At 41.9% G+C, this 25451-nt stretch overlaps 1 protein-coding gene across 1 annotated transcript in view; it reads left to right on the forward strand.

Moving 5' to 3' along the window:
• Nucleotides 1-25451, forward strand: part of PATJ (PATJ crumbs cell polarity complex component) — a 143931-nt gene that overhangs the window by 86432 nt on the left and 32048 nt on the right. Inside the window, exons 29-34 of the mRNA XM_036388222.1 lie at nucleotides 5886-5977; nucleotides 15524-15596; nucleotides 18128-18220; nucleotides 22245-22316; nucleotides 22639-22756; nucleotides 23359-23492. Coding sequence (XP_036244115.1) covers nucleotides 5886-5977; nucleotides 15524-15596; nucleotides 18128-18220; nucleotides 22245-22316; nucleotides 22639-22756; nucleotides 23359-23492 — 582 coding nt within the window. The remainder of the gene's footprint in view (nucleotides 1-5885; nucleotides 5978-15523; nucleotides 15597-18127; nucleotides 18221-22244; nucleotides 22317-22638; nucleotides 22757-23358; nucleotides 23493-25451) is intronic.

Consider the following 25451-nt stretch of genomic DNA (forward strand, 5'->3'; position numbering starts at 1 on the left):
GTAATTAGGCTGTTTCAATACACATAGTACAAGAAAGATCTTTTTTTTTTTTGGCTATAGAAACACCATCATCTGAAGTTGATTTCATTTTAAGTGTGAGAAAAGGTATGAAGGTCCGGACCATAATGGAGTAGGGTTGGAAAATTGCTTTCTCCTTCAGAATGATGTTTTTTTCTGTCCCTGACACTGAATTCTAATGGTAAAAAAAGGGGAAATCGTTAAATTTTGGGTGTGTTGAAAGAACTCATGGCACTGTTCTCCTGTGCATATCATAGGTAGTTCCTGGTAGAGCAGAGGATCTGAAGTACTTGAAAGAGGCACCATCTGGGATTAGTCACAAGGCTGGGTTTTTGCATGGATGAGCCACATTACAAGGAGCACTTCCCAAAGTGATGGTGTTGCCCTCATTCCTCTCCCTGTTAACTTGGAAATAAAATGTTTTGCTTTTTTCCCTTCAGTAGAAGGAAAGAGATCCTCCATCTCAAAAATGCCCAGATTCAAATAAAAATCCAAGGAGACTTTGGTAACCACCTTGTTTATCCTCGCAATCCAGTGGGCAGGAGCACAGTTCCTTAGAGAAAAGGATAAATTCAAACATCCTGCATTGCAAAGGGCTGGGTTGTGCATTGGCCACGTGCAGTGAGATGACAAAACTCACATGTGGTTCTCACCTAACTGCATGTCTAAGGTACATTTGCATCTGCATCTTTAATTGCACCTCAGTTCTCAGTACTGCAACTCGGCCTCAGCAAGAGAAAAGATTCACATCTTGGGAAGCCTCTGGCATTTCTGGGCTGCCCCATTTGGACAGTCTTGCTCCATCAAAGCAGAGGATGCCCCTGCAGGGTGTGCAGATTATTCCCTGTGGCTTTTGCTGGAGTTCAGGTTAATGGGATGGCCATTTAGACAGACAGATGTTACCTGCTCATTTTTCTTTTGAACTGGGGTTTGATTGGATTCAGTTGGAGAATGTGGGATGCTGCCAGGCTGCCTCAGCTCCTTATTCATGAAATCTTTTGTTGCTGAATTAATGAAACATCAGCTCACTTTTAGCTTGTGCAAGCAACAGTAGCATTTTGGGGGCATGATCCTGGCTTGTTTTCACTGACATGGAAGAAATGCAGGTCACATCAAAAACCTTCATGTATTTTTATTTTTTAATCCCTCTTCAGGGATGTATTTTGGATGGCTGTGTGGCTGGAGAAAACAGCTTTTTGGGGGAAGAAGGTCCTTTCATCCTACTTTTATACACGTGGGAAAACTACTTGGGTCAGAATTTGGTCCCTGCACAGAAAAGTATTTTTTTTTTTACAGGACACAAGTCGTGCTTTTCCATTCTTTTTTCCAGGCAGAGGAACCATCTGTGGTGCTCCTGCCTTGCTCTCGTGCTGGTTTAGTGCAGGTGTCTGCCCTGCTTGGTGTCTTGTTGGGCTGGGCTGAGTGCTGGGGCTGATGGTGCCCAGCATGGCCCTCAGCAGGGTCACCTGGAGCTGTACCTGTGCCTTGAGTCCTGCTGCTCCCCAGCTCTGCATGGACCTGTCCTGCCAGCAGCTTCTGCTCACACTGAATAATCCACCCTGCTGCTGTTACTGTTGTTGTTGTTGTTGTTGTTGTTATTATTATTATTATTATTATTATTATTATTATTATTATTATTACCATTACCATTACCATTACCATTAAATAATCCATATTATTATTTTTATATTATTTTTATTTTTATTTTTATTGTTATTATCATCTCCCCAGGAGAGAGTCAGCTGAGTGTTCTATAATAAACCAGGCTGTCAGAGCCCTCTCATGCTGAATTACTGATGCTGGGATGTTCTGCCACCTCCCCTTCTCTTGCTGAAGATGAGGCAGGGTTTGGAAAGAAACTGCTCCTGTGGATGTGGAGTTTTCCCTGCCCATGGTGGGAATGAGCTGAGCTTTCAGCTCCTTTCCCACCCAACCCTTTCTGTGTTTTATTCTCTGAGGCCACAGCACCTCTTGAAAGAGTAAAAGCTCTTTTTCTTTTTTTGACTCTTCAGATAAAAATCACTGTAGAAGTTTGCCTGTTGTCCATTCTGGACTGTTGCCCAGGTGACAATTATTACATTTTATTTCTTTATACCATTTTTGCCATTGCTCAACACCAGAGAGCTTTTGTGCTAAATGCATTTTTATTGCTGTTTTATTTTGTGGTGCTTGGGTAAACAGAAGTTATGCTGTAATAATACAATAGATACAGCAGTATTTTGCCCAAGTAAATGAGCTCCCCAGCCAAACTCACAATGCCATTTCTGTTCTGAGGTGTGGGGGATTGGCACTCAATTCTCAGTTTATTTGCTGTGGGATCTCAGAACGGAATCACAGAATGGTTTGGGTTGGGAGGGACCTTAAAATTCATCTGATTCCCTGCCCAGGGACCCCTTCCACAATCCCAGGGTGCTCCAGTTCCTGTCCAGCCTGGCCTGGGACACTGCCAGGACGGAGCTTCTCTGCACAAACTGCTCCAGTGTCCTTTGCAGAGGAGGATGCAGGTCCTTTTTTTGGTGTGCTTTGTGTGCTCTTTGGGTTTTTGGTGTGCTTTGTGTGCTCTTTGGGTTTGGGTGGTGCTTTCCAGGCTGGCAGCAGGTAGGGCTGGCAGGGGAGGGCACAGGGATCTGTGCCTTCCCAATGTCCTTTCTCCACACTGCCCAGGTGGGGAGCCACAGGCATCAGCTGCCAGCTCAGAGCAGGATATTTTCTGTCCTTACAGATTTTTATGCTCTGTTGATCGCTTCAGATGATGCACATGTTTAAACATGTGCCCAGCAAGAATTTTGGTGAGGGAAGTTCACATTCTAATTAGTTTTTCTCTCCCAATTTTTTTTTCCTCAAGCTTTGGGAGCTTGGTGTGCTTTATGGGGTTTCAGTACATAAAATCTGACTGATAAAAAAAGGGCTTTGAAACTTTCCCCATTGTTTCAGAGAGCCTGGTTGTATCTTGGAATGCTACAATTCCTGTGGTAAGAAGGAACCCAGTGCATTGTACAAAGAAGTAATTATTACAGAAAGCTAAGCCAGTATTTTTACTAGGTTTGGGGTATCATTTAACTTGATTTTCATAAAAATCAGATGATACTAATTTTATGGATTTCCATTACTGCCACGTAGTAAAAACAGTGTGGGTTGGGTTTTTTTTTTTTTAATATCCATATCTAATGTTTCTCTTCTGCAAATTAAAGTTTGAGAAGGAAACAATCCTGGAGATTTTTCCCTCTGAACCCAAGAGCTCGGATTTCAGTGAGTTTGTACTTTCTGCTACTTCAGTGCATGAAACTGTAAACCAAAACTTCTGTAGGTGAAGGCAACAGTACATTTGGGATCTGTGATTAAATCTGCCATAAAGCAATGTGGGATTACTTTAAAGGCTGAACTTGGGGGCTGACCTGACCTCATACCTGCAGCAAGTTTTTATCTTTCTCTGAGCTCTGCTGACTTTCCAAGGAGTAATGGAAAGAGGCATTTCAAGAAGAGTTGAGGTTGATTTAGATCAGTTTATTTCTTTTGCTTAGTCCAGGCTTTTGTTTTTCTTTTCTAATCTCTAATGCAAAAAGTAAAGCACAGATCTGTAGGCTTTGACTCCCAGAGTAGTATTTGGTTAATCTGACATGTTACTTTAGTTAATTTGAAATATTTAAAGTGGTGTTTCTTCTGAAATCCTAGATGCTCTCTGTTTTGTTTTATTTAAGTAGGCTGTGGTGTTTTGCTCATCACTGTGGTATCTGCAGCTAACGGAGCATTAATTTATTTTGCAAAAGAAAGTGCACTTTAAAAAATAATAAAAGAAAAATTAATACTGGGTGTAATAACTCTGTAGGACAGTCCAAAACCTTGTGCAGATATATTGCTTTGATTATGCTTTCATTTTGGAGTAATTAAATAATTATAACTTAGAGACCCAGCTCACAGCTAATTAAATTTTAGACTATTTGATACATGTAGTGAGTAGGATTAATTTAGCCAGAGTAAAGCCTATAAATTTTAATCTAAGAAGTCTGCTGTTTAAGAAAATTGATGGTAATTTAACTAAATCCAAACAATTTGTAAAGCATACAGTATTCCCAGTGAACAATTTATTCTCAAACTTAGAGAAATTAAGTCAACAAACTCACTGAAAATTTCAAGTTGAGCTTGAAGGCAGAATGCAGCTGAGCATTCATTCATTTTTGCCACTGGATATTTAAATTGATGGTTGATTAATGAAGCATGGCCCAGGATGTTGCTTCTCACCCTGCTTTTTCCATGGCAGCTGCAGACAGAACCATATTAACTCTTGGGGAAAGTGATATTATTTCCTTTTAGACCTTGCTTGGGTCCCTTTTTGTACAATAAAAGACTTGGTAGGTGAAAGTTTTGCACTTCAATCCCAGTCAGTAACCAAGTGTTAGGGGGTTCATTCTTGTCCTTGCACTGTCCTTATTTAACTGATGAACTTGCATCATGTTTTGACCCACTGAAAATAAGATTCGTGAATATTCCTAATGTGTCTGACTAGCCCATGTCACACCAGACTGGAAGACTTGGCCTGTTACTTCTGGTTTGAATGAAAAAAAAAAAAGAAATCTTTCTAAGATCACAAACCCAGGATCCAATACAAACATCTGCAGTAACAAAAATTCCTTCTGTAATCACCACTGAATTGTTCCTGGGCTCCGTTGTCCGTATTGTTTTAAGCAGCATTGGTGTATCAAATGTGAATGTAAATATTATGTTGTAAATTTAGAGTGGGAGGAAAAAACTGCAGCATTGAAGCACAGGATTGTTTAGGTTGGAAAAGTCCTTTAGGACACAGAGTCCAACCATCCCCCAGCACTGCCAAGGCCGCCCCTGCCCCTGTGTCCCCAAGTGCCACATCCACAGGGCTTTTAAACCCCTCCAGGGATGGGGACTGAAGAAATTTTTCCAAATAGAAACTGAAGAAATTTTCCCAACTACCCAATCTCAGTCTCCTCTGGTGTAACTTGAGGCCGTTCCCTCTGCTCCTGTCCCTGTGCCCTGGAGCAGAGCCCGACCCCCCCGGCTGTGCCCTCCTGTCAGGAGCTGTGCAGAGCCACAAGGGCCCCTGAGCCTCCTTTGCTCCAGGCTCAGCCCCTGCCCAGCTCCATTCCCTGCCCTGGATGCCCTCCATCCCCTCCGTGTCCCTCTTTCTGTGACTGGGGACCCCAGCAGTGCCCCCAGGGCTGGAGGTTGGTCACAGGGGTGGTCACTGCCCTGCTGCTGTGGCCACAGCACTGCTGACCCAGGCAGGTGCCCTGGCCCTGCTGCCCACCTGGCCAAGGTGATGTCCTGGCCAGGCTGTTTGTTTTCCCTGGCAGCTGCAGCATTTCCCATTTCCCTGTGTCCAGAGCAGGGCTTGGTGCCTGCTGCTGTGCTCAGGTGTGGATCCAGCCCAGCAAAAGGGACGCAGCATCACGTCCTTAAATTGTCCTTCATCTCCCTGACTCCCACTCTTCCTCCTTCAGCAGAGCTGAGGAGTCAGCACAGCCTTAGCAGCCAGTTCTCCTCAATGGCCAGAGCCTGCAGGCAAAGTGCAAGAGTCTCAACATCTAAACATCTGTGCTGTTGTCACATCTCTATGATTCTGCTCAGATCAAGCTGCTTTCCAAAAATCTGGGAATAATCCTTGAAACCCATTCAAGGGATCTGTGGGAGAAAAAAAAAAATTCTCTCATTTGTGGTTTACTAATAACAGTAAATTAGCTCTGCATTGGTTCCTGTTTTATATAGATCAAGATTTGGAGACCACATTTTCTTTGAGTCTTATCTCCTTATCCCACAGTAACCTTGGAAGTCTAGGTAGTATAAATTAGAACAAGGTGTACTCCTCCACTTACATGAAAATCATTTTCTTTTAACAGATAAACAATCAGATATTGTATGGAAGAAGCCACCAGAATGCTTCTGCAATCATTAAAACTGCCCCATCCAAGGTCAAGCTGGTTTTCATACGGTAAGAACCATTCTCATCAAAACATTTGTTGCACTTTAGCCTATTCCATGACATATTTACATATTTAACCTGCTTTGCACATGCTGAACTTTCCCAGTTCTCTTTGAAGCTGAATAAATCTTTTCCCTCACTATTCTTCTTGGAACATTCAAGAGTTCTCCATAATAATGTAAAAAAAAAATAAATATCTAATGGAAACGAATGCTTATTTTAGGGGTGTCTGCTGAAAACTTGAGCTGTTCCTCTTGGGCTTGGGAGCTGCTTCTCCCACAACTTCCTGAAGTGCTTTGGGATGGTTCAGCACAGGGGTTGGAGAGGGCAGCTTGTTCATCCAGCCAGGAGGGAATGGGGATGGTGCAGAGGCTTGGGATTGCTGGAGAGGAGCAGGGATGAAGCACAAGGAGCAGGGGCTGGCTGAAGGACACCTTTGTGTGGGCATCAGAAGAGGATTTTGAAAGTGAGCAAGGGCTTGTTTGTACAGAGGGGAAGGCTGGCTTTGCCAAGGAGAGCTGGGATGGATTGTGTGGGAGGGAATATGCTAAAACACCCTTTCATCTGCATAAAAATTACATGTGGGCATTTTTCTTTCGCTCCAAGCATGAAAATTTTTCCTCTTTGTACATGAATTAAAGACACCTGCATGCATTCCCTCAGTAGTTCAGGAAGTGTTGCTCTCCTGACCCTGGGCAGGAGGTCTGGGAAAAAGCTGCCTCTTTCCCAGGACTCATACATGCTCCAACAGGCTGGAATTTCACAGATGTGCATTTATGAATAAATTCCAGCTGTGACTCTTGCTGGGCACTTCACCCCCGTGCCATTTTATAAGGTGCTCTTCCCACCAACACCTACATCATACTTGCTATTGTTTTATATTCCTGGCTCATCCACAGCCTCCCTGTGAACAATGTAATAATCTGTGGCTGAATGCATATAAATGTGTACATTTACTGCCACGGCTCTGCCTGCTGCAGCGTGCCCAGAAGTGATGGAGGAGCAGCATTAGCACTGTGAGGAATGAGTTGCTATCCTTGGCAGCTCAGAGGATCTGGAGGAGATTAATGCTCCTGCCTGCAGCTCCTGTGTTACTTTCCCCAGCCACTGAAAATTCAACGTCACGTCCCACAGCTCGCTCACCATTATTTAATTGCCTGTGGAAAACGTGGCTGCTTGGAGGTTCCAGAGGCAAAACCCCCACTTGTGGGAGCCCATGCCAAGAGTGGGGCTCCTTCCCTGGTGCTCCAAGCAGAACTCCAGGGAATGGGCCCTGGCAGAGCCACTTCCATGGGCTGCAGGCCCTTGGTGTGTCTTTTGGGTCCTTGGTTTGTCTTTTGGATCCTTGGTTTGTCTTTTGGGTCCTTGGGGTGTCTTTTGGATCCTTGGTTTGTCTTTTGGATCCTTGGTTTGTCTTTTGGATCCTTGGTTTGTCTTTTGGGTCCTTGGTTTGTCTTTTGGATCCTTGGTTTGTCTTTTGGGTCCTTGGGGTGTCTTTTGGATCTTTGGTTTGTCTTTTGGGTCCTTGTGTGTCTTTTGGGTCCTTGGTTTGTCTTTTGGGCCCCTGGTTTGTCTTTTGGGTCCTTGGGGTGTCTTTTGGATCTTTGGTGTGTCTTCTGCCCTTTGAGACACAAAGGCCATGTAGGTTCTTAGCTAAAATTCTCCTTTCCTAATTGTTATCTTCAAGGCAAAAATTCATCTCGAATATTCAAGAGACACTAGAAATATATACTGGAAATACCATTGGGTGATTCTTGTTTCCATCTCAGAGATTTAAAAAAAAAAACATCCCGAATTTCTGCTTTTAAATGCTGCTGAGGGTGTAAACTTCCATCTTCCCAAGAGCACAACTCTTGGCCTTGCCCTGAGAGCTGATGGGTTTGTTTGCTCAGCCCAGGCAGGCACTGGAGCAGCAATAAAAGGGAATTCTCCCTTTTATTAATTCTCCAGGCACTGACAACATGTCCTCAGTGCCTTGAGCACTGCCCCAAACATGGGGAGAAAACCAGTGTCCCTTGTATTTCGATGTGTGCTCAAGTTCTAGCAAAGACAAATTGGACTGTCTCTCTTAAATGTGGATTTTAAGGACAAACAAGAATGATTTGCTCTTCTCATGCAAACCCTGTTCCTTGAGCCCAGTCTGTCTTGGTGCTTCCCATTCCTCCAGCCCAGACCACAAACCCAGTGGATGCTGCTGAGTGAAAACATGAGCTGTGGCCTTTTTGTGCCTCTGGATGTGTTTTGGCTGTGTTACACCACAGCTCACTACAGCAAGGTGACACAGACTGCAGGAGCTCTGAGAGAAATTAATTTGGTCTTCATGTTCATCAAAATACAAATATTCTCATTTCACCAGTAAAAAAACCTGAGTAGATTATAATTTTGTAGAAACACATCAGTCCACAGCCTGAAAAGGTCCTGACTGAGCTGATTCAGGGCATAAAAGCCAAGCTGGTGGAATTTTTGGGCTGTTCCAAGTGCCCTCTCTGATACCCTGAGGCCTTTTTTTCCCTGAGATGCAGGATGCTGAGTGATAAGCACGCTGCTTTCCCCTTGGAAGCAGGAAACAGCATCCAGGTTTTCCTATTCCTGGTGTTTTGGTTCATGTGCAGGGCAGGGGGATGTTTCCATAAACTCCTTAATCAGTTGTGAAAGAAGCCCAGAAATTCCTGGGCACAGAAAAGCCTTTCTGGGAGAGCTGTAATAACTATCATTAAATAACTTCAGAGAATCACAGAATGGTTTGGCTTGGAAGGGACCTTAAAGATTATCCAGCTCCAGCCCCAAATTTATTTCTTTTTCTAGACAAAGATAAAGGATAAAAGGTATCCTCAGCCTTTTGGGCTTTTTGCTGAAATCCTGACTTACCACGTGTGCTATAAAAGTCTGTTCCCACTTTTTTACACCCAGGTAGTGTTACAATTGCATTCCCACCCTTCCCAGGAATTTCTGCTGATGAGACACAGCTCAGTAGCTGCTGTGAGAATCACAGACACCCCCTTATGTTTGAAGGCTTCTCACTCTGCTTCATGAGCATCTTTTCCTCAATTAAGTTGATGATGATTATTTAAAACAGTTGCTTTTGGCCAGATTCCAGAACCTAAGTCTTAACACAGCTCTGTTTCCCAGTGGTCTCATTAATTACTTGAGCTTCTAAGAGCATCTAAAAGATTTGCAGTTAGAGTGTCACTTTCCTTTTTTTTTAGGGGCAATAAGGGACATCATGTCTTTGTTGCCTTTTGAAATTCTTGCTCTGATTCTCCAACAGGAATTAGCCAGGTAATAATGTGAGAGAGGGACTTGCTTCTTCTGGGAGCGTCTGTGCCCCAGTTCCCAAAATAAGATGTGTTTCTACCCATTGTGGGTTTTGGTCATGTGTTGTAAGTCCATCCCTGTAACATGCATAATGAAACAATATAATTAAATTTTACATCTGGAGTAGGAAATCCAGTTTACATCAGAATGCTCTTTTACAGTGAGAATTTTATGATTCAGCAAATTCAGTGGTTTTCTCCATGCTCAATTAACTGCCTTTAATCTGGTTTGGTGCTTCAGTGTTGGTATAATAAGCAGATCAAATATAGCTGAGTGCTTGACTCAAAGTGAATTCCACTGATTTCAAGCCATCCTCCCATTGTGCACAGTCCTGTGAGTCACTCCTTGCTCTACCTTTATGCCTTAAAAGAAAATTGCCTTTTGCAGTGATGAACCATGAGAAATGCTTTAACAGTGAGGGATTTTTCTGATTTAAATTCCATCTGTCATCTGTCCTGAGCCCTCCCACACTGCAGCCCCTGCTCTGATATTGCTGCTTCCTGCTGGTGGGATTGTGAAGCCCACAAATCTGTCACCCAACCCCTCCTTCCATTTCCAGGTGTAATCTCCTCTTATTTATGGGGGTGTGCAGAGGAGAGAGATCCTTGAGCTGGAGATTGTCTGGGCTGTTCAACACTCCCCACTGCTGTGGCTTTGACTCTTCTTTCAGATCCCCTAGAAGTGATATTTATATGTTTAGTGCCACTCTCAAACACTGCCATGCTTTAGAAATTATTTCTCTAATAATTAGGAAATTATTAGAAATTATTTCTATAATAATTAGGAAAATATTAGAAATTATTTCTGTAATAATTAAAAATTATTAGAAAATTATTTCTATAATAATTAGAAATAATTAGAAATTATTTCTATGTTTGTTCAAACCTACATAAACCCCACTGCTGTGACTTTGACTCTTCTTTCAGATCCTCTAGAAGTGATATCTTATGTTTAGTGCCACTCTCAAACACTGCCATGTTTTAGAAATTATTAGAAATTATTTATCTAATAATTAGAAAATATTTCTATAATACTTAGGAAATTATTAGAAATTATTTCTGTAATAATTAGAAAATCATTAGAAATTATTTCTATAATACTTAGAAATAATTAGAATTAGAAGTTATTTTTACGTTTGTTAAAACCTACATAAACCCCACTGCTGTGACTTTGACTCTTCTTTCAGATCCTCTGGAAGTGCCATCTTATGTTTGGTGCCACTCTCAAACACTGCCATGCTTTAGAAATTATTAGAAATTATTTCTGTAATAATTAGGAAAATATTAGAAATTATTTCTATAATAATTAGGAAATTATTAGAAATTATTTCTGTAATAATTAGGAAATTATTAGAAATTATTTCTATAATAATTAGGAAATTATTAGAAATTATTTCTATAGTAACTATGAAATTATTAAAAATTATTTCTATAATAATTAGGAAAATATTAGCAATTATTTCTGTAATAATTAAAAATTATTAGAAAATTATTTCTATAATAATTAGAAATAATTAGAATTAGAAATTATTTTTACATTTGTTCAAACATACATAATTGGCCATATTTTAAGGGTATAAACTCCTGTTTTTACTTGCTTTGATTGCTGAGGTTCTTTCATGTGGGAAAGTTTAAAAGTAAGCCCTTGCCAGGCCCTGTGTGTGTGCAAGTTTGAACTTTTCCTGTTTTCTCCAGAGCTGTTTCCTCCTCTCTGTCATACACATGTGGGAACAGGCTCAGGAACGGTTCAGGAAGTTCAGTGATTTGGGCTCCTGCAAAACCTTTGATGACCTAAGCTGCAGTTTATAAGAACATTAGTTGTTCATTTAAAATACCTCTGTGCCTGTGGCTCCCATTAATTGGGGGTGGGAGGAGAGGAAGTGCAGGACAAGACTCTTCTTGCTGCTGTGGGAGAGATTCTTCAGGAAGATGCACAGAGGTCCTGCCTTGGAGCAGACACCCAGTGAGTCTGCTCAGAGTGCAGCTTCCCTGCAGCTCCTCTTTTCCAAAGGAGCTTCCAGAGGGAAGACAAAGATGAGAAAACACAAGATCTTGATATTTTATTTTATTTTATTTTATTTTATTTTATTTCATTTTATTTCATTTTATTTTAACTTAACAAGCAGGATGTGGACAACATAAGCCTTTGATATTCTGCAAGATTTTATGCCCTGGTGTCACCTTGCAGAGGAAACATTTTTTCCCTTGTTCTACATTTATTTACACTATTGCATTTTTTTACACTATTATTTGCATATACATTTAAAAGCTTTCAACAATCTGCAAGACTTTATGTCCTGGTGTCATCTTATGGAAGAAACATTTATGCCCTTGTTCTACATTTACACTATTGCATTCTTACACTATCATTGCATTTATTTACACTATTATTTACATACACATTTATAAACTTTCAATAATCTGCAAAACTTTACGTCCTGGTGTCACCTTGCAGAGGAAACATTTATTCCCTTGTTCTACATTTATTTACACTATTATTGCATTTTTTTACACTATTATTTACATACACATTTATAAACTTTCAGTAATCTGCAAGACTTTATGTCCTGGTGTCACCTTGCAGAGGAAACATTTATTCCCTTGTTCTACATTTATTTACACTATTATTACATTTATTTGCACCATTATTTACATACACATTTATAAGCTTCAACAATCTGCAAGACTTTATGTCCTGGTATCACCTTATGGAAGAAACATTTATTCCCTTGTTCCACAGCTCTCTTCTGTCTCAGATTTTTGTGTCATTTCATGCAAGCTTTTGGGTTTTCCTTCTGATTCCTGATGTATTCCCACAAAAAGCACCCTCAGCCCCTTGCAGAGCTGTTGCCAAATGCTCTCTCAGTGTTGGTGGCTGCAGATATTTTGGCAGGAGGTTCTTCTCCCTCCATCCAGAGGACATCTGGAGCTCTGTGTGAGTCAGAATTGTCAGGAGCCCCCAGAGAGCAGTTCAGGGTGTCCTGTGGTGAATTGAATCGCTCAGGTGCTGGGCTTGCCCCTCCAAGTGGCAATTTGGGATTTCTCTTGGTTTTGCCTTTCAGCACCCAACTTCAGCTTCCCTTCATTCCTTCCTGCACCTTCTTGGGTGCTCCCTTTGGATTTATATTTGCCTGTGGCTCTCTTCAGGCTTCTTTTGTACCCAGTTTTTGTGGCATTTAAGTCAGTAACAAGTCTATTTGTCTTTGCTTAAGCTGCAAAGGTGCAGATGGAGCAGAACATCAGGAGTTTTAATTTTGTTGGTCTACAAGACAGGATGGGGAATGTCCAGGGGCCCTGTTTAGACTAGAAAGAAGTAAAATGTAGTAAGGAATGGAGCCTTTCTCTTGAGTGTGAAGGTTTAGACACCTTAACCCCAAGCAACCTCATACCCCAGAAGGGCTTGAGCACCAGCAACTGGGAGCAGCTTTTTTGGAGGTGGTTCTGGAGCAACTGTTGGCAAATATGTGGAATGCTCATCTGCAGTCACTGTAATTTGAATGTGATGTTCAGACTTCTGAGATGTCTGCCCCTTTCTGCATCAAAAGAAAATGATTGCTCCTTTTAGTCGTAAATAAATTCACATTTTAGTTGAGGACACTTGTGGAAGTGGGGAGCAGAAACAGCAATTTATTATTAGATCTGTCACTTTAAAATATATTCCCACTTTGATTCTGCTTTGAAGCATTCTCCTTTGAAGCAGCATTAAAGTATTTAAATATGAACGAGTCCTAGCAGGGGGAGATTACAAGTTGTGACACTGTGTAACCTTGAGGTTTTTTATATTTTTGCCTTTTTTTTTTTCCCAGGGGAATTACCATAAGTGTTTTTTTATTGCTTGAAATAAAAATGGCCATCCACTTAAAGCTGCATAAAGATATTTTTTCCCCACTGGTGTAAAAAAATACAAAGGTGTTTGTGTATGAAGTGAAAACTAGTTTGGATAATTACTTACACCCCAGTTTGTCATGAAGATTGTGTCTAGCAATTTTTAGGGTATTTCTTACAAAAAAAAAATTTATAAAATGTAATTTATATATATATATAAACATTATATATAATAGTGTATTTATTTACTTATCTATTTATATTAAAATATATATAAGTAAGTAAATAAATATGTATTTTTATTTATTTATATTTTAATATAATATATACAAAATATTTATATCTTTATATATCTATTTTTATAAATGTATATAATTTTCTATATTTATATAATTTTCTATAATTTTATGCTTATATAATTTTCTATAATTTTATATTTATATTTTGATACATAATTTAATATATTTTTATATATTTTATATATCAATATCTATCTCTATATCTATCTATCTATCTATCTATCTATCTATCTATCTATCTATCTATCTATCTATCTATCTATCTTTATTTCCATGTTTGCCCCTAACTGCACAGCATGCAGCCTGCACTGTGAGCTGCAGAGTGGGGTTGGTTTTCATGCTGATTGTACTTCACATAAACTATTGTCAGGAAAAGCTCTGCAGTCAAGGCAAAATCACAAAATCACAGGGTGATTTACTCCTGTAGGTTAGAAAAGCACCAACCATAAGGAGATCGATGTCTCACCAAGATAAGAGCAGGGAAAACATCCTTGCCCAATATGCCCTGTGGGGTGAGATGCGCTTGGGAATTGTGAAATGCCGATGGAATCCAGGGCTGGGCGCCTGTCCCGGCCCTGGGTGTGCAGCAGGAGCCTCTCCCAGGCTGGGCTCTCCCTCCTGCAGGGCTGTGGGAGCAGAGGCTGGGAGCCAGGGCAGCTCTGGGAGCACCCAGCCAGCTCCTTTGGATGGTGTGGCTGTGAGCTTGCAGATAAGGAAATGAATTCCCCAACCTTTGCCTGCAGGATTTATCATTTCAGGTGCCTGTGACTCCCGTTTGCTGCTGTGCTCAGAGCTGTTGATTCACAGAGTTATTTCTCAGTGATCAAAACATGCTAGCTCCATGTCTTTTAACCCTTCAGGGGGAAAATGAGCCTTTTTTTCTTTCAGGCACTTCCATAAAATGTGTTTAAAACACATAGTAGTCTAATAGTTTATTCCAGAAATGAAAGAGGAAGAGATTCTGCTCATGTCACAGTAACATGGAGTGTAGTAGAGAGAAAATCGAACCTGGAAGAGCCAGGAGAGGTCACTTCCCTTCATCTAAGATCTGTACCTGTGGAGCAGCAGCATCACAGATCCCTCCTGCAAAAAGGCTGCAGAAGGGACTTTGTGAAAAGGCACAAAGTGAGAGGACAGGGGGGAATGGCTGTAACCTGCCCTGGGGTAGATTTAGGTTGGATTTTGGGAAGAAATTCCTCTTTGGGAGTGTGGGCAGGCCCTGGCACAGGGTGCCCAGAGGAGCTGTGGCTGCTCCTGGCAGTGCCCAAGGCCAGGCTCGAGCACCCTGGGACACTGGAACGTGTCGCTGCCATGGCAGGGTGGCACTGGATGAGTTTTAAGGTCCCTTCCCACCTGAACCATTCTGTGATTCTGTGATGATTTGCCTTAAATGATACCACTGAAGTCATCTGTTACCTGGTTTCGTTTTACAGAGGCCAAAAAAACACAGAGCTAATTCCAGAAAACAAATCAGTTTAAATGGCAGTTGAGGAAAAACATCAGCAAGGCAGAATGCTGTTAAATACAAAAAACAAATTAATCAGATGTCAACTTCAGAGGCATTTTAAAGAGAGAGAAAAAGATGCCATACATCATAAGCATTTTGGAAAAACAATTCACTTTATATGTAGGGAGAATCAGTGTTCATCTCCTCTTCTCCCTGCATTTTATAAAATCTTTTCCAAGTTTTTTAATTGAAGCTTTTAGAAAAGACTGCAGCAAAAATGAACAAAAAAAGAAAAAGCAATCTGTTACATTAAAACAGGTATTTCAGTAATGTGAATGTGAAACTATAAACAAGCAGTTTACAGATGTAGAGACCATTAAAAGAGGCTAAGTGTGAGCACATCTATGTATGTGTAGGGACCATAAAATCCAACTGCATCCTCTGATAATCCACACAAAATTGGATTTCCAAAGGACAGGATGTCAGTGTGTCCCAGATGAGGGATGGGATCTGCTGGGGAGCAAGGAACCAGAGCAAAAATGATAAAAAACAGTTGTCATGGTGATTAAGGTGTTTTTTTTAATGGGCAGAACCAGCTCCAAGGAGAAGTTTGCCCACCCTGGTTTGGGGTGTAACGTGGTGTTTTGGTTTGTTTTGTTTTGTTGCGCAGAAGTGAAGATGCAGTCAACCAGATGGCTGTCACTCCCTTCCCACTGCCTTCAGGCTCCCACTCTGCCATTGAGGTAAGGTTTGTGGGCTGTTGTTTTTAATTAGAGACTGCTAAATTGGATAGATTAATCATAATTAGCAGCTCCTGATAAGTTTGAGCACCTTGTGTAATTAAACCCGGGGTCGTAAAATGCGTTGGGTAGAGACTTGGCCTAATAGGCTTATTTTGCCCTGTCTCTTTTTTATTGATCTGCTTGTTCCTGACAGACCTGCATGGCATTAACAGCAGCTCTTAAACAGGGCACTGCTGTACAGGAGGAAGAGGAGGCTCCAAACTAAAACCTTGCCACCTCCTCCAAATTTAAACCTTGTCCTGCTCCTCTTTCAGCTGGTTGTGCTGAGGCAGTTCTGCCTGGAGTATTCCTAAATGCAAAACCAATCTCAGTGTGGTGATGTTGCCAGTGTTTTCTGTGATTTCTGTTGCTACCTCAGCCCCAGTGCAGACTGATTGCTCCCCTGTGCACCAGGAATCCCTGCAGTCACCGCAATCGTTATCATTTTGACATCTCAATGCGGTGTAACTAAATTTTCAGGATAAACTGCACGGTTAGCCTCGCTGTTGCTTTTTAATTCTATTTCTATCTGAGCTAATAAAGCAAAAGATGTTTTGTAATTCAATTGGGGTTTGGTCTTGCCTCAATAAATCCATGTGCATTGAACTCCTGGTATTTCCATGAGCGTGGCTGGGATCCCTCAGCAGGGGCCACGGGAGGTAAGGCTGGATGCATCCATCTCCTGTTTGCCCTCTTGCTGTTGTTTTCCAGATTCTCTTACCTCTGGTGGCTGCTCCTTGCAGGCCTGGTGCTGCACAGAGCAAGAACTGCTCATGTTTTGTTTGGATCTCAGTCATTTGTGGACAAAGCTTTGGCTTTTCCTTCTCTCCTCCACACCAACAGCACGTCCCAGGTGCAGCTGGTGCTTTATAAATTACTCAACAATTCACAGAGTTCATCTTATCTTTAACACCTGCATTTATTCCCAGCTTTGTTGTTTAATATTTGTGCCTTCAGGAGGAAGCACAAAGCTTTGTTTAGGCACATTCTGGTCAACTGGCTGTCATTAGATTCCACCCAAGTGTGTCTCTGTTTGCCTTTTGAGGTAGATGCTTGTGAGTTGAGTTTCATGCATTAATGGCAAGTTCTGACTATTTACATTATGTTTGTTTTATAAGTAAATACAGGTTTTTACTTCTAGCTGGTATCTTTTTATTATATAAAATCAACATAACCAAATATGGTGATGTTATACAGAAGTTTACATTGCTTTCTTTGGCAGCTCTTCCTCTCTTTAAATAAAGAAAAAATAGCCTTATATCTTGAAATGATATCTTCAAGTATCTTTGAAATACCACATAAATATTTAACATTGTGTCTTACATGCACCCTACATGTAACTTGTCAGATCATATTAAACAGCCTGGCTCTGGAATGGAATATCAAGGTGCCATAGTTACCATGGATTATTGTGTTAGTTTTCTTCAGCTCATCTCTTGATCTTTATCTTATCTCTTTATCTGCAGCTTATCTCTTTGTGTTATATGAGAAGTGATAAACAGTAAATACATCTTAAATCAGAGTCTTGTGTTGTGCTGTGATACTGTGGGCAAGCCACCAGAAACAGTCTATTAAATATTAATTGCTGTAAAGTATGTTTTTAGAAGTTTCAATCACCAAAAAGCCACAGAATGAGGTATTTTTTTGCAACAGTGAACAGAGGTGCTTTGTCCTCTCCAGTGGTGGTCGAGACATTTGAGTTTACATTTACTTAAATGTAAAATGCCTAATGAAAATTCAGAAATAGTTTTGTTTCTAGGCCTAAAGAGTCCAGGGAGAGCCCAGAGCCCCTGCCAGGGCCTGAAGGGGCTCCAGGAGAGCTGGAGAGGGACTGGGGACAAGGCCTGCAGGGACAGGACACAGGGAATGGCTCCCGGTGCCAGAGGGCAGGGATGGACGGGATATTGGGAATGAATTCCTGGCTGGGAGGGTGGGGAATGGGCTGGTCTGGAATTCCCAGAGCAGCTGTGGCTGCCCCTGGATCCCTGGCAGTGCCCAAGGCCAGGCTGGAGCAGCCTGGGACAGTGGGAGGTGTCCCTGCCATGGCAGGGGTGGCCCTGGATGGGATTTAAGGTCCCTTGTCACCCAAACCATTCCATGATTTTCCCAAGCTGCTCAGACTGTGTGAAGGAAACTGGGACTCCTTTAACGTGCTGAGCATGGGGCAGAGGTCTGGAGGAAAGCTCTTCATACCAAGTGCACAGCTTTCACAGCTGGCAGGGATTAGTCTGGCCTTCGGAGCTACCCCTAAGGGCAATTTTGGGAATATCTTGTGGTGCTTTTTGTCAGCCAGCTGGGACCAAGGTCTGCCTTCCCAGAATTGCATCCCTCATTTGCCCATTGGGAGGCTTTAATTGTGGATCTTTCTACCTTGTCATGCTGCCCCTTGTCTAAAAAATACATCAGAAAAGGGCAAAACTGTCTAATTTTTCTGTTTGGCTGTTTTGGGGCCCAGAGCTCTGTTTAAAAGCTGTTGTCAATCCTTTCTCCAGGACCACTCTGGCACTGAACCTGCAGGTGGTGAGGAAGACCCAAGTTTGGAAGTTGTCATGAAAAGCTTGACTGATGAGGAATCCAACAAAGCTGTGAGTGACTTGAGGCAATATTTAAGGATGATCAGAGTTCAGAATGTGAAGGCTCACTGGGCCTGATTGGTTCTCTCTGCCTTTTTATTGGAGTGTTGCAGCACTTTTGTCAAATAATCTCCAGTACATGTAAAAGCAGAATCAAACTCAGCTTTATGTACCCAGCCTGTTTTCATGAACTGAGCACTCAGTAAACCTTGTTAAAATAGCAAGATAAGAGTTTCTACATAGCATTTGGGCCCTCTCTTGGGGGGGTTCTTGGTGAGTGAGGGGATTGGGTTTCCACTCCTGCCATCCATGTGTGACAAACTTTAGAAAAAGCCTGGTCTGTAAATCATATTCTCATTTATATTCATAGCTTCATAAATTCTAAGGCCAAGATGTCTATTATCATAATCTAGTCTTGCCTCCTGAATAGCACAGCTATGGAGTTGCTCTCAGTGATTTCTGCATTAAGGCCATAACTTGTGCTTTAATGTGGTTCTGTCAGTGTGCACTGTAATAAATACTGAACTTCTCATTGACACAGATGGAGATTTTTGTTGTTTGATAGGTCAGGATCATGGATTATCAGGAATCTGAAAGTCCTTCAGGCTGTAGCTCTGATTTCTTCTTTTTGGACGCTGTGTTAAAAATTTAAAATGGAAAACACTAAACATGACTAAACTGGGGGTACCTCAGGATTTGCTGAGAGAGTTTTTGCTGCCTGCTCCAGTTTCAAGGAGTGCAGGACTTGCTGTGTGTCCTCAGCTAAGGAAACCTGACATTCCTGGATATTTTTCCTCTTAGATGTCTTCTTCCTGCTCCATCACGTCTCTTGCAAGGAGTGTCTTGGGGTTTGCAGCTATAAATTGAATGTACATAATGCTCTGCAGCTAGTAAGTGTTTAATTAATGAGTCTGCAAATTCAAGAGTTAGGAAGTGTTATGTGCTGTTCAAGCATCAGAATTAATCAGCCATGGATTGATTTATGTCCCTAATGGATCACTAAAAGGTTGAGTTGTTGCTGTTTGGTAGCACAGTGCAGATTCCTCTGATGGGCTGGAATAGAAAGGAGTCAGACTTTCCCTGGATGTATTTGCAGGTGTCACTCACCTGGTTTTATTGCAGTTCTTGCTAAGCTTGGCAAGAAATTTTAGAGGGATTGCAAGGTAATAGGAGAAATTGCTCAAAGACTGAAGCAGATAAAAACACACAAAATATGTTACAGAACAGTGAACTTCTGGTGTAGGCCATGGTGCTGTGCAGCTCTTTGAGTGGTGTTAGAGGAGGGATGAATTTAACAGGAAAAAGAAATGGCAGCAACCCAAGGTAGGTGTGGAGGGAAGATGCCTCTGGAACCACAGGAAACCCAGAATATATTGGCAGCAAGAAAGAAGGAGCCAAAGGGCACAGGTTGAAAGGTAAAAAGAAAGAAAAATGCTTGTCCCAAACAGAGCAGTGGCAGAGAGGTAAGAGAAGGCAAAGGCCTGCACTTAGAAAAGTGTTGGAGTTCCTGTAGACCCAACTGCTCATTCCACAATGCCTTCAGTTGGGCCAGCCCTTGGCTTAGGGGAATAAATGGATGAAAAATAATGGCAACAGCCAGTTTAACAATTTCAGAATGTTCTTACCATCAGGATTTTAAAACAGCGTGGGAAATATTTCTGAGTGGGTCTGAGTTTTGGGAGTGTGCTGATGGTCCTGGCCCCAAGGGAGAGGGTATTTTCTTAACTGGCTTTAAGACTTTGACTCTGCAGTGCAGCACAACAGAAATTGGTGGTTTTGGGAAGGAGATTTGTCTTCATTGTCAAATTCAGCAGTCTTCTAGTGAAGCAAAAGAAAACAGTGCCTTGTTTTTCACAGCATAGTGCTGCTACCAGAGCCTCAGTGCTACCTCACCATTGTAACTGAATGTCTCAGAAACATGTCAGGAGAAATCAGGAATGTAAAAGTCAACAAGTAAGATCAAGTTCACTGAGTAAATAAAAAGTATGTGCTTATCAGCAGAGATCTTCCACAAGTATGTACAGCTCAAAGCATGGGCAGGATGTCTCACCAAGTGACAGCTGTAATAAAAGGAAAGTTAAAAAATTCACATCGTTCTCTGTTCATCTGTCGCTGATAAATTTGTCAGTCTCTCACAACATACTCTTTGTTGTCACTTCATCACTTTAAAAGCTATAAAGTTCTCTAATGGACATCATTGTGGGCTTGGATGATAAGAAGGGGGAAGGAAAACAACTTTGTTTCTGAACTGGAGCCAGTGGAAGTGTTAGGCACAGTCTGCGTGTTTGTTAGCTGAGGTTTAGGTGGCCTCCTGGAAGGTTGAAGAAATTTGATTTTCTATAAGGTGTGCTTGGAAAATAATTGGTGGAGGGGGCTTTGAGATGCTCTTGGAAGATTTAATCTGACAAAGTGAAAATAGTTTGTGAGAATGGATTCATTTGCCTTTAAAGGTTTGAACTTGGAACAATAATCTGAATCACAGCAAACAGAAAACAAATCCTTGAAACCCTGGCAAAGAGGAGGGGCTGTGTAAAAGTGCTTTTGGATGGAGTTGAGGGGTTGAATTTGATAAAACCAGTTGAGCTGCAGGCTTTTGACAAATGCTGAGTGTATTTGGTGCTCATTTTGTTCAGGTGCCTCTAGCACAGTTAAAAGATCAGGGAGATGTGAAGGTGGTGCCTGGTGCTTGCTTGTGGTGCAAGATGAAGCTTCAGATTTTAGTCACATATCACAATGAAAAAGGGAAGTATGAAGTAATTTTTCATTGCTCATTAAAACAATCTCTCAGAAAAATGACAGAGCAGTCTTCCATTCCTCCCCTGACACCTCTGATAATACAATGAGATCACCCCTTTATCTTTTTTTCCTGTTATCCTTTTGGATAATAGTTGCAGTTGCAGAGTTACAGCAAGCTTGGAGAAAAAAATCAAGGGGGAAAAAAAAAGATCCTGTGGGGGTTGGGATCTTTTAGCTTAATGAAACTCCAGCAAACAAGGCCAGCACTTCCCAGCTGAGTTACCTACAATTCTGTTTACCTTTTTTAATGTAGAAATTGTGATTTTAAATAGAAATTCTTTCTGAGATGCAGAGTAACTTTTGAATATCTGAAAAAGGTTTGAGGTAATCTTTGGAAGTTGGTACTTCTTTTCTGCAAGCTGGGCTGTTGATCAGGGGTTTTTAATATGGGATAAGAAAGATAACTATTACTTGGATCAAAGTGAAGAGCTAACAAGGGAGGCTAGCACTGTACCTGTCTGGAAACACTTGCAGGATATAAAAATATATTTTTGTGTATTGCAAAGGTAGAGAAATAAATTAGGCTACAAGTGGAGCCGGTGATTGAAGTACCATTGTTGGAGATCTTTTTGATGGGGCTGGAGGGTGCATTTGAAGCAGTTGCTTTATTTAGGAGAGCCAAAAAAATGAGGGGGAAGAGAGAGCAGATGACTTAGAGCCCCTTCTGCTGTGGGCACTGGGGGGTCCCTGCACACAGCCTGGGAATTGCTGTCCCAGTCATTCCAGAGCATCTGTGATAATCCCTGCTGTGCACTGCATGCCCTCCGAGCTGTGGTTTTAATAACTCCTGATATTTTAATAACTCCTGATACTCCCTGGGCTCACAGCAGCTTTGCCTCATTTAAGGTTTGGGCTTCAGCTTTGCTTGGTGGTACAAATGGATTTACATGGAGAAATCCTGGAATCCCAGACTGGTTTGGGTTGGGAGGGACCTTAAACTCCATCCTGTTCCACCCCTGCCATGGCAGGGACACCTTCCCCTGTGCCAGGGGGCTCCAGCCTGGCCTTGGGCACTGCCAGGAGTGGGGCAGCCACAGCAGCTCTGGGAATTCCAGCCCAGGCAGGAATTCCTTCCCAATATCCCATCCATCCCTGCCCTCTGGAAGCCATTCCCTGTGTCCTGTCCCTCCAAAACATCACTGGGTTTCCCTAGAATCATCATTCTGGAGTTTTGGAAGGTATTTTATTGAAGCTAATGAGACATTTTCAATACATCTTGTTTTCTTTTTTGACTTTTTAGGAAGTGAAGTGTAAATCTGACCCACCAGCGGTGGCAGATGAGCAGGAGGCAGAGGAGCAGCTCCCAGAAAATGTATGTGTGTTCAGGAAAATGTGTGTCCAGGAAAATGTCTGTGTCTTCATGTTAACCAGCAAGGAGGGTTCTGGGGGCTTGATTTGGTTAAAGACTGAGTGATTCTTGGGGGGAAGAGATCAACTGGGAAGACATTAAAATAATTTCATTGATGGAAATGTGAAAAACGACTGGCTCCTCTTTAAATGTGTGGGAATTGCTTGTTGTCCTCCCGTTGATTTGGAGGATTTAGTGAGGCTCAGTGATCAACAGCTGATGACAGTGACCTCCCCACATCATGGGGACTGAGAACTGATCTCTCTTGCTTCTGCTTTGCTTTTAGGTCCTCAGCCAGATCAAACAGCCCAAACCTTCCACGGCAGCCCCAGGGAGCTGCCAGGAGCTGCCCCTGGAGCCAGCACCTCCTCACCTTCCTCCGGAGCCAGAAGCCACCAGCCGTGGTAGGAACCAGACATTTTGCCACAATAATGTGTATTTTTTACTACCCTGACCCAAAATGGGTATTTTCATTTTTGTTTTCCATATAACTTCTGCTGAAGTTTTGTTTCTTTGAACATCCAGTCACCTATTCCAAGTTATTTTATAACATGTTTGTATTTTTCTCTCCTGTCACAATTTTTGAGAGCTTGGAGCTGTCTTCACTTGTTTTTCTTGACTTTTACATACAAAGATGATCTTGTTTTCGATTGAAATAGAAGGAAAGACAGTTTGGGACATGCTGTTCATTCCATGGTGCTGGAATATGGCTTTACCTGTCCTGAAAGGAATACCCCTTTCCATCATGATCTGAAATGCAGAGGTTAAAACTGAATTAGATGTCCCCACAGGCTTTTACTGGCAGCATTTATTCCCAGAACTGAAGTCACTCTGGTTTAGAGACTTCAGAAGTGACTCAGAGTGGCCCTGTACTTCAGTTCTATGAAGGTGAAGAGCAAAAAAAAGAAAAAAAAGCTAAATTAGCTGTTGTCACACCATTCCTTTGGTGGTTCTCATTTTCTTACTGTGCTGTGTGACTGATTTCTTGCCCTTGTGATGTTCCCAGGTGTCTTCCCACCTCCACTGCCTGTGGATCCAGCCACCTGTGCCATAGTTCCAGGGCAGGAGATGACCATAGAGATCTCCAAGGGTCGCTCAGGCCTCGGGCTCAGCATCGTCGGGGGCAAGGACACTCCTCTGGTGAGTTTCTGTTAAAATCATGTTTGCTGCAGACAGAGACAGAGAAAACATGGAAAATAGCAATGCCCTTAATAGGTAATTGCTCTGATAAATTGCTGAAGACAGGGAGGACAAGCCAACTCTAAGCTCCAATAAAAACTCGGTGATTTTGCCTTGTGTCGCATCAGGTGATGCTCCTGTTTAAATTGTTGGTGTTTCAGTAGTTTTGCTGCTGTGGTCAGAGGCTGCAAATGTGTTTTCTTTTACTTAACCATTGTGAATCAGGAGCTGGAATGGCTGGACTAGAAATTAATGTTGCAGAGGTGGAGCTGTCTCAGCAAGGGTAACAGCTCTGTCCTGAGAGCAGAAATGCTCAGTAGCTGTTTAAACAATCTGTGATTTATCTGCCTGCCAGCAAAAGCCTTTGCAGAACAGAGGTAAACCAAAGGTAATCTTTTATTGCTTTCTCTGTCTTATGGCTTAATCTGCCTCCTGGATATGCTGGTTTTTTTTTAAAAAAATATCTTCAGATGAATTAAAATGTATCAGTTCAAGCGTGAGCTCAGCAAATTTGTGATGCTAAACCCCCTAAACCCCTCCCTGCCTCTGCTCTTGCTGTCTCCTCTCCACTTCCCATCTGAGAGATGCTTTGCTTCAGTGTAAGAGAAGCCAGATTGGGCTTTTTAAATGTCAAATTCAGTTCTTTCAGTAAACGGGTCTCTGTTTCAGAGGTGTCTGTGCTGGGGTCTCCTGAATTCCCTGACACTGAGACTCTTCAGGCAGTGGAACTGCTCTGGTACATGCAGTTTTTGCCCAAAATATCACAGTGGTGCATCATTAGGCATCAAAGTGTCAGCAGGTACAGACAGTTGCAATGTAGCAGTCTTCTTCTAGGGTAAAAAAAAATAAATAAAAAGGAAAAAAAATGAAAGGAAAGAAGAAAGGAAGTCAAAAGGAAAAAGAAAGTTTTCTGTTGCAGAGTGTGGGCTGGATCTTTTACAGCATTAAAGCTTAAATTGGAAAAATTCAGGTTTTGGTCCCATTGATCCCAGTCTCCAGTTTTGTAGAGCTGGGATGAATTCCTTTGTTTGCCATGGAGATGGAGCTGGGTTGGTTTTCACTCTTTCCAGCCATGCACAGCTTTGCCCCCAGTCCCCCTTTTTTTTTTTGTCAAGCTCCTCAGTGTTGAGTAAATTCAAATAAGTTGCTCAGTGTTAGTCATCTCCCTGCTTTTCATTTAACTGGAATTTGGAAATAATACATGGCAGTCTGTCAGATCCAGCATGGTGTGTGTCTATAGTGAGATTTTAATATAAATAAATGAAAATTGTAAATAACTGCTGTACAGAGCAGATGAGAAAAAATGCAAAGGGTTTTAGTCTTTAAATTGAGTAAATGGTTTTGGTTAAGTATTATGCTTTCATTAGTTTCTTCATTAAAGTGTCCTCCTAGGAGTTGATTTTAAAAGTCTGTGCACTGGAGTGCAGTAACAAACCATGAAGGGAGGCAGCTCCAAGTCCCCACTTTTCAGATCCTCAGCTTACAGGACTTACCCAAAATGAGTCCCTGTTTCTTCTCATAATTCTGGATCTGCTCATTGAAAGGCAAGAAATGGTGTTTCATAGGAAACAAGGTGCTTTTGGGAAACCACAGCCTAGCCTGGTCCTTTGCCATGTGCACAGGCCCTCTCTGGGATTCTCCATCACTTCCTGCTCCAGAGCAGCCCCTTCTCCTCCAGGCTGGAGCTCAGGGCCACAGCTGGTGGGATCCCAGAATCCTGGGAGAGTTTGCGTTGGAAACCTTAAAGATCCTCCACTTGCACCCCCTGCCATGGGCAGGGAACCTCCCATTTTTCTGTCTTCTGATCTCCAAATTACTTTGATGCCTTCCCTTTTTTTTTTTTTTCTTTTTTCTTTTTTTTTGTTGCCCTGGAGTCAGAAAACCTTCTGTAAAGAGTTGAAACCAAGTTCACGTGACATA

Source organism: Molothrus ater, chromosome 9, assembly GCF_012460135.2.
Source record: "Molothrus ater isolate BHLD 08-10-18 breed brown headed cowbird chromosome 9, BPBGC_Mater_1.1, whole genome shotgun sequence".
In the NCBI taxonomy this organism is placed as follows: Eukaryota; Metazoa; Chordata; class Aves; order Passeriformes; family Icteridae; genus Molothrus; species Molothrus ater.